Source organism: Sinocyclocheilus grahami, unplaced genomic scaffold (genome assembly GCF_001515645.1).
Source record: "Sinocyclocheilus grahami isolate Dianchi unplaced genomic scaffold, SAMN03320097.WGS_v1.1 scaffold869.1, whole genome shotgun sequence".
NCBI classification, from domain to species: Eukaryota; Metazoa; Chordata; class Actinopteri; order Cypriniformes; family Cyprinidae; genus Sinocyclocheilus; species Sinocyclocheilus grahami.
In genome coordinates, this window is record NW_015506048.1 from 265,371 (window position 1) to 275,180 (window position 9,810).

Sequence of the window (9,810 nt, forward strand, 5' to 3'; positions counted from 1 at the left end):
TACTTTCTCCTCACTCCTCAGTGCCAGACCTAATACATTGAAGGGCAGCTACTGTTCAACACAATGTAAGCCAAGGCAGAACTAGGAACAATTCCCATTGTTTCCTTTTCTTTTTCTTTTTTTTGTCGAGGTATTTGGTGGGTCCCTGCTAGTTTAGCTAACAGTCTAACCCTAGGTTTATGAAGTCTATTGCAGCATCACCCACAAGTGACACCTGCTTAGCCATATCTCTTAGGAAAAAACTAAAATAGGTAAAATTTTCCTTTTCTTTTTTTTTTTTTTTGAGCTCATCTTATTTTATTTCAGTTTTGTCATAGTGATCAAACCTGTGAACCATCAGTGTTTTAAGTAATAGTTTGACTACATGTATAGCCCGGTCATCAGCTGGCCCCTGCTTACGGCCCCCTCAACAAAGATACTCAAACTCTCTCTTTGTGTTCACGAACACAAAAACATAGCACCCTACCTCACTAGCTGCCTCTCACCAGCTATTCATACCTTGCATGGCCTACACAGCCGTTCCCCATAGAGATAGTTTAACACCTCTGGACGTACTTGCATTTGTCTTGCCCCTTTCTCTCTCTGGTGTTCCCACAAGTGTGCCAGTATGTCGCAGACATTCCACAGACATCCAGCCCTGGCAGCTCACCAGAACCACCTGGAAACTTAGCAGAGCACTGTAATGGACATCCTTCAGCTCCAACGACCTGCAATGGCAAAGAAAGGAACAGCGAGACTGCGACATAAGTGAACACCTGACCAGCATCATCCTCTCCTCGGCCCACACCCTCAAGGGCCTCAGACAGGAGGTAAATGAGCTGAAACTGCAAGTCACAGAATTCTGCAGAGAACTGACACCTGCTCAACGAGAGAAAGCACAGAACGGATGCAAAGAACCTCACAGAATGGTGCGACAGAAGGAAATCACCAGTCTTCAGGAGGCTCTAACAGCCGCTGGACACCAAGCGCCGCTAGGAAAGCCATCAGACAGGACTTGGAAAGAGAACTGTTTCACACAAAGTCACAGTCAAAACAGCATATGTGGAACTAACTGAGAGAGACACCAGATCTGAGGCCTTAAGAGGCCATCGGCATGCAGCCAGAGCTGCGGTGCGAACACTGACTCAGCAATTGAAGAGGAGCTTGACATGGTTCAGAAAGAATTTAAACAGTCCTACCGACTGCGCATGGACTCAAGCAAAAATCACATCACCAGCAGTGCAAGCCCTCCACGCCTGTGCACAGCTACGAAAGGGGGGAAAGGGAGCCAAAGCCTTCAGCTTGACACTTCACAAGTCAGCTCCCTGAAAACCTCTGCAGCTGAAAGAAAAAAAAATTCAGGCGAACAGAAACAACGCAACGAGGTGAATTCAGTGTCACAAATGAACTGAAATATGCTTGCAGACCACAAGGTGAACAGACAGGGAAAACAAGAAACAGAACTTCCCCTGGCCAGCAGGCCCACCCCCACAGCCAAGAGTTTGAACCTGCGAGGGGGGGGCGAGAGCCACTGTTCACACGTCACCAACCAGCAGCCACAAGGGGGTGGGGCAGGGACCTTTCCAGAGGATCACTGCAGACACACACACCGTGTGACCCCACAGACCCCAACGAGCAGGCCAGAGACAATACCTCTGGCAACCTAAATACTGCAGAGACCTTGAGGACATCAAAGGAACTGATCCTGCAGTCTCACCAGCAGTTTAAACAAGCCATCATAAAGGAATTCTCAGACCCAGAGTCTGAACAGGGACTGATCGCTGCTGATTCTGAACTTCACAACTCAGAATCCAAAGCGGGCACCAGAAGGCACCCAGCATTGCCACAATGCAAAACCCTTCTACAGAAAGCCCCTAGCCAGAAGAGGACAGAGCCATCACCATGGCAACAGACCCAGGTTCCAGACCAACCACTGGGATAAGCCATGGACAAAGGCGTCCTCATCCTGCAAACACTACGGTATGTCCACCACAACATCCTCCTCCACACCCTTCACACAGGTGTCGAACGGAGGCTACACAAGGACAGCTGGACACGCCTACCTCTGGGTTACAGGAGCTGCTGACACTCGCAAAAGAGCTCCTTGAACAAAACTCAACTAAGGAGTACTGAGAAGGAAAAACCTCTGACTCCTTGCCTGCTGCAACACAGCATCAGACCCCTCCAAGGGAGGAGCATCCCTTGAAACCGGTCGACACCCCTAGAAGCAGCCAGACAACGTTGGATTGAGCAGCGGGCCCACATGCCCAACAGCGAAAGCTCTACCAACACAACTCAGGCAAGCTCAAGTCGCTGCCGCCACAAGAGCCAAGCGACACCGCAAACATCGGATTTCTAGTGACGTTGAGCAAAACAGAGAGCTCACAACCACCTGCCGCTTTCCTGCCATCATCACTAGGTCAGTCGGAAATTCTCACCCAATAAACTGGATGCCAGGATGTCTGCAACGACACAAGGCCCAAGAGCCTGGTTACCATGGCAACCCTGACACCATATACATTTACGACCTAATGGAATTTAGGTGCGGAAAATCACTGCCTTTTCCATAAGGAAAATCCACAAATGCACAGTAGAAATGGACTTTTCTACTAATTAATTCATAGGAAAACCTTTCTTTGAATGAACACACAGATCCTTCAGTTCATTGTGTATATTATTGCGGTCTTGTATATTAGCTGTTGTATTGTAGACTATTTTATGCATGCTTATGATAGAACCACTCATTCATGTAACCTTACATTTAACGTGTTTGGTCTCTATTAATTCGTATTCGGATGATCTAATTGAGAGTGTATATTGTATGTTTATACCTACGCAACATATTAGTGTTCTAAGAAGCTTTAGTAATTTTGATACAAGTTTAATATGCAAATTACCATGCTTTCAAACAAAGGGTCATAAAAACTCCCCAGTATCTCAAAACTCCCACTTGGGATTCCGGACTTTCTCATTGGACAAGCCCATCTTGAGAGGCGTGAATCTTTGCAGACTTTAAAGGCCGCACTTCATGTGACCCGCCCAGAGTCGGTGGTTTGTTTGAATTCTGAGAAGATGTGAGAAAAACACTCCCGGAAACCCTAAGCTCGTGCCAGGCTTCGGCCTTGTCTTTTCCATTCATCAAGTTCCTCTGACGCAAACTGGTTCTTTTCATCAACCAACTTCAGCAAAGATCCACGTGAGCCTTCAGATTGCATCAAACCTCTCTTTCAGACAGACGAGACATTCAAGTATTCAAACTTAAGTCTTATTAATTGATACATTAGGTATCATTTGCACCTTTTTACAAAGGTGTGTTTGAACTAAGAATCTGATGTTTCCCTCAGGGGATCTAAAATATTCATAATTAATTATAACTAGTTATGATTAATTATGAATATTTCCCATGAGCTGATTCGCTACACATGCATACATACAGTATCTCACAGAAGTGAGTACACCCCTCACATTTTTGTAAATATTTTATTATATCTTTTCATGTGACAACACTGAAGAAATGACACTTTGCTACAATGTAAAGTAGTGAGTGTACAGCTTGTATAACAGTGTAAATTTGCTGTCCCCTCAAAATAACTCAACACACAGCCATTAATGTCTAAACCGCTGGCCACAAAAGTGAGTACAGCAAGGATCTGTACACAATTCCTGGAAGCTGAAAACATCCCAGTTCTTGCATGGCCAGCATACTCACCGGACATGTCACCCATTGAACATGTTTGGGATGCTCTGGATAGGCATATACGACAGTGTGTTCCAGTTCCTGCCAATATCCAGCAACTTCGGACAGCCATTGAAGAGGAGTGAACCAACATTCCAAAGGCCACAATCTGATCAACTCTATGCGAAGGAGATGTGTTGCACTACATAAGGCAAATGGTGGTCACACCAGATACTGACTGGTTTTCGGACCCCCCACACACACCTGTGCAATAATCATGCTGTCTAATCAGCATCTTGATATGCCACACCTGTGAGGTGGATGGATTATCTCGGCAAAGGAGAAGTGCTCACTAACACAGATTTAGACATATTTGTGAACAATATTTGAGAGAAATAGTCCTTTTGTGTTCATAGAAAAAGTCTTATATCTTTGAATTCAGCTCATGAAAAATGGGGGCAAAAACAAATGTTTATAATTTTGTTCAGTGTATATATATTTTTTTATTTGTCTTAAAGGGGACTCAACCCTCTTTTTATTTGTGATATACTGTCTCAGTCTAAATTACACGAACACTGGTGTTTTAATAAGCCAAACAAATTAGAATATAATAATAATAATAATAATAACAACGACAGTAATAGCCATATATTGTAAAACAATTGCACTGTAAAATAAATGAAAATGAATATTTCATAGGTATATTATTTTTGCTTTACACTACAGTAGGGAAATTACAATACTTCTTTCCTAATTTCTACACTCGAAAGAGATATTTTGAATTTGGACTGCGTTTAAGCCGCTAGCTGTCAGCGATTCATACTGCACTTGTAAGCTTTTATTTTGACGGAAACGGCAGTAGAGCTTTTATTTTTAAGGAAAACTCCAGCTTCAGTGAAAACAGGCTTACAAAAACAAAAACGCGTCTCACTACAAATCTAGTGAAACGCTGTAATCATCTGCCACGAAAATAAAGCCTAAAGCCCCGTTCACACCAAGTACGATAACTATAAAGATAACGATATTAGCGTCCACACCAGCGAACGATATCGTCTGTTTATTCTAAGCACACGCGAGTCTGCTGCTTTAAATTCTCGAGCTCGTTACAGCAGGATGGATTCTGATTGGCTGTCAATTTTTTATCGTTCATCAGCTGGAGAAAAATCGTTTTGAAAGTGATTTCAGCGATATCGTTTCTCTTTGTCTTTATCGTTATAGTTGTGGTGTGGACTCTGCTATTCTTTAATATTGAGAACGATTTTTATAACTATATCTTTATCGTTATCTTTATAGTTATCGTCCTTGGTGTGAATGGGCCTTAACTGGTGTCTGTTGTGTTCCGAAACGCACGCTAAACGCACAGCAGTGCAATAAACAAGTTGACTGCATTTATTCAGTGTGAACGGAGCCATTCTGACACCAGATCACGAGCTGATCATCTGAACGAAAACGAATCACACAGCGAAAACAGACTTGATGAAGGGATGAAGCCATACTGTGCTTTCGGTTTCAGTTCGTTTGACAGATACTGTGCCAAAGCATAATGCCCCAAAACACAACTTTAAAGACCTTTTACGTTAGAACAAGAAGTTTAAATATATTTTAAAAACTACACTTTTTCTATCGTTTCATATCGTCATGTGACCACGATAATATCGAGACAGTTTTTGCTATAGAGATATCACAATATCATTACATCCCTAATTCATTAAATTTTTTATAGCGCTTTTCTGGGCACTCAAAGCGCTTTACATTGTCAGGGGGTATCTCCTCATTCACCTGGATGATGCGACAGCAGCCATAGTGTGCCAGAACACCCACCACACACCAGCTTATTGGTGGAGAGGAGACAGAGTGATGAAGCCAATCAGCAGATATGGGGATTGTTAGGAGGCCATGATGATCAGAGGCCAATGGGCGAGTTTGGCCAGGATGCCGAGATCACACCTCTACTCTTTTCGAAAGGGGATTTTTAATGACCACAGAGAGTCAGGACCTCAGTTTAACGTCTCATCCGAAGGACGGTGCTTTTTGTCAGTATAGTGTCCCCATCACTACACTGGGGCATTAGGACCCACACAGACCACAGGGTGAGCACCCCCTGCTGGCCTCACTAACACCTCTTCCAGCAGCAACCTAGTTTTCCCAGGAGGTCTCCCATCCAGGTACTGACCAATTAGCTTCAGTGAGCAACCAGTATTGGGCTACAGGGTGATAATGGAGATAATGAAAATATCTGAAGACTGTTATGAAAATGAATGTTAAAAATATGACATGAAAACCTGTCTATGAAAACATGAACACATGATTAGAACACTGTTAGATTATGATTTTTATGCAGCAATGTTATTAAAAAAAGAGAATAGCTGCCTGAGGTGAAGCTGAGTGACTTTATGCCAATAAATTGAAACCCGTTCTATGATGCTTCCTATGATATTAATCAGATAACTTAGATACATAACATAGATGCACAAAAGGATGCAAATGCCATTGAACTTTAAATTATGTTCTATAGTGAGAGAGAGAGAGAGAGAGCATAACATAACAGCATGCTGAAACACAGGCAAGGAAAGCAGACAGAATTTACTAGATTTCACATTCTATAAAGTTCTATGTTAGTTCTATGCTATGTTTATGGCAGATTTGTGCTATATTTTCATCTACATTAGCAAGTGATTCCTGAAATCACCTGTGCGTTTTCTAAACCATATGAAGTACAAAAACAATTTTAATTGAAGTATGCCTACTGTTGAACAAATATGACAAAAAAGGCACTGCTCAGTACATCAGTATTAGTACATTAATACATCAGTATTTTTAAAAAAGAAACATGTAAAAGTAATATGTCCATCTCAAATAACGCAGTCAATATCAGGCATTGCATTTGAGCATGAAACAAAACTCTGGTAATATGCAGCACGTTCAGCATGTTAATAAATGTTACTATCCCAACACATCCTATATTAGATTAATCAGATATGTAAAGCTAACCCAGACATCACTACATGACATTGAAGCCATGCTTCGCTCTCTTCTGACGTCTTTGGACCCATGCTGTGGCCAGCTAAACAATCAGAGCTCAGGGTGCCGCCCAAAGTGCTGCTATAACCAATCAGGAATAATCAGGAAAAAACAATTCCACGATCATCGTTTTCATGATCGATCGTCACTATCACGGCAGAGTACTCGGTCTCGATGGCTGTTGCACATCCCTAATCTGAGGTCTAGTTAATGTTATCAAGATTTTTACATCATAAAACAATTTCGAAATAATAAGGTGTTTTCTGTCCTGTTTTTGACCCCTCATCAGAACGCTCTGTCTGAATAGGCGTGGAGGATTGTAGACTCTGAAGTAAATGCCACCGCTGTGATTGGCTAATAGCTGTGTATGATTGACAGCCTACATTCCTCACAGATGGACGCTGCTGTGATTTAGGTCAAAAATGCATAAGTACTCATATCAAATGATCTGTTTAACAGACAAAGCAATAGTGATCACGTAATAAAAACAGTTACTCACACTTGTGTTGCGACATTACTGTCAGATTCACTATAGTTGCATAGCATCGTCTTTTAGTTTCAATCTTTCTGAAAATCCTGTGTTAAATTGTGCCTTGTTTGTAAACGAATCTGCGGTAAAATGAAGTGAACAAAGGACCAAGTTCTTACTGACGCGGTCTGGAACTTCATTAAAAATAAAGTTCATTCACTCTTTCCTAACGTTGTGATCAGAAGGAAGGTGATACAAGCACTGTTTTTTCACAGCTTGGCACTGAACAGCATCTTGTTGTCTTCAGAGCATCTTTATCACTTGGTTTCTGTACAGGCAGTGCTGTAGAATCGGTGGGCGGGGCCAAACAGGCAGCGATGTAGAATCGGTGGGCGGGGCTAAACAGGCAGCGATGTAGAATCGGTGGGCGGGGCTAAACAGGCAGTGATGTAGAATCGGGGGGCGGGGCTAAACAGGCAGTGATGAAGAATCGGTGGGCGGGGCTAAACAGGCAGCGCTGTAGAAACGGTGGGCGGGGCCAAACAGGCAGTGCTGTAGAATCGGTGGGCGGGGCCAAACAGGCAGCGATGTAGAATTGGTGGGCAGGGCTATACAGGCAGCGCTGTAGAATCGGTGGGCGGGGCTAAATTGGCAGCGATGTAGAAGCAGGCGTTGATCTTCTGCGGAGGCGGCGCTTATCCACACTATTACATTACAGAGTAGAACATTCCACAAGCTGTCTTTTCGGCAGACTGCCTTCAATATAAGCTTTTTAGACTAACAAGAAAGTTTTGAGTTCTGAAACTTACAGGATGTTTTTATAGTACAATGGCTTCTTATATGTCAAAAGATCAAGGGAATTTTGGTTTCTCCGTTCTTGACCCCTTTAAGACAGCTTTTGTTTGAATGTAACTAAAAGTTACCTGTCCTGTTCGGAGTTTCCAGTGAGTGGCAAGTCCATAGGCCGTGTCCATGAAGATTCGGGGCACGCTCAGTCCCTCCTCGATGGCTTGAAGTTTAAGACCCAGCAAGTGGCGGTCTATACCCTGCCCCATCAGCGACTGATCAAAAATGACACTCATTATGCAGTCAACATAAATACAGATCTGGGCAGAGAGTCAGAAGTGTCCATGTTATTCACCTGCTTTGTGAGGATGCTGTACGCATCAACAGCCTCTCTCAGCAGCTGCACCTTGGCTTCTCTCTAAAACACATGCCAACAAACACACACACGCATTTAATGATCAGTGTTGCTTATGAATGTGACATCTCACGTGGTCTCCCTCTCCACCATGCTAATAAACCAATTTCGGTGTTTGGAGCCTATCTGGTGGCAGAAAATGACCGTTTTAATGTAGCAGTATATGGAATAAAAGAATAAAAAAAGATCATTTTGAGTTTCTGAGTTTTTTCTCACAATTCCGAGATTATATCTCACAATTCTGATTAGAAAAATCAACTCGTCAATCTCTCTTATCCCCTCGGCTCAGAATCATGAGTTTATATCCAACACTTCTGGCTTTTTTTCTCAGAATTGACAAACTCACTGTTGTGGAGTTAATTCGAGTTATAAAGTCCGAACTAGGAGATATAAACTTGCATTTGCGAGGGAAAAAAAATCAGAATTGTGAGATAAAATAGGTAAATGTTATGTTTAAATAGTATTTCATGCTGTAACTGTAAATAAAATGTCTTGAACTGCATATAGACCTATTGTTTAAATCTAATTTATGCTTTGAAAGTAGAATAATAATCATAGCAGGTTTCAGCCGTAGTTTGTCTGTTTAAACCAGAGATGCAAACAGGTAAGTGGGGCATTATTTAACATCTTGTTGCAACATTTTACAAACACCAAGATTGAATATATTTGGTCAAAACCCCATCTTATAAAAGATGAAGTGCTCTGAAGGCTATTGAAGACAATATTGGCTTATTAGATGGCAATGCTGACCTAAAGTGCAAAATGTTGCTCTCTCTTTCCCACATCTAAGACCTCAAATACATAAAATACAGGTTCATCTCAATAAATTAGAATGTCATGGAAAAGTTAATTTCAGTAATTCAACTCAAATTGTGAAACTCATGTATTAAATAAATTCAGTGCACACAGACTGAAGTAGTTTAAGTTTTTGGTTCTTTTAATTGTGATGATTTTGGCTCATATTTAACAAAAACCCACAAATTCACTATCTCAACAAATTAGAATATGGTGACATGCCAATCAGCTAATCAACTCAAAACACCTGCAAAGGTTTCCTGAGCCTTCAAAATGGTCTCTCAGTTTGGTTCACTAGGCTACACAATCATGGGGAAGACTGCTGATCTTACAGTTGTCCAGAAGACAATCATTGACACCCTTCACAAGGAGGGTAAGCCACAAACATGCATTGCCAAAGAAGCTGGCTGTTCACAGAGTGCTGTATCCAAGCATGTTAACAGAAAGTTGAGTGGAAGGAAAAAGTGTGGAAGAAAAAGATAGAACCGCAACCTTATGAGGATTGTCAAGCAAAATCGATTCAAGAATTTGAGTGAACTTCACAAGGAATGGACTGAGGCTGCGGTCAAGGCATCAAGAGCCACCACACACAGACATGTCAAGGAATTTGGCTACAGTTGTCATATTCCTCTTGTTAAGCCACTCCTGAACCACAAACAACGTCAGAGG

General features: G+C 42.1%; 1 protein-coding gene across 2 annotated transcripts in view; it reads right to left on the bottom strand.

The window, feature by feature from the left end:
- cratb (carnitine O-acetyltransferase b) overlaps nucleotides 1–9,810 on the bottom strand; it is a 34,479-nt gene that overhangs the window by 6,161 nt on the left and 18,508 nt on the right. For both annotated transcript variants that reach the window (XM_016248192.1, XM_016248193.1), the window contains 2 exons: nucleotides 8,287–8,349; nucleotides 8,069–8,206 (listed from right to left, as the gene is read on the bottom strand). In XM_016248192.1, coding sequence (XP_016103678.1) covers nucleotides 8,069–8,206; nucleotides 8,287–8,349 — 201 coding nt within the window. The remainder of the gene's footprint in view (nucleotides 1–8,068; nucleotides 8,207–8,286; nucleotides 8,350–9,810) is intronic.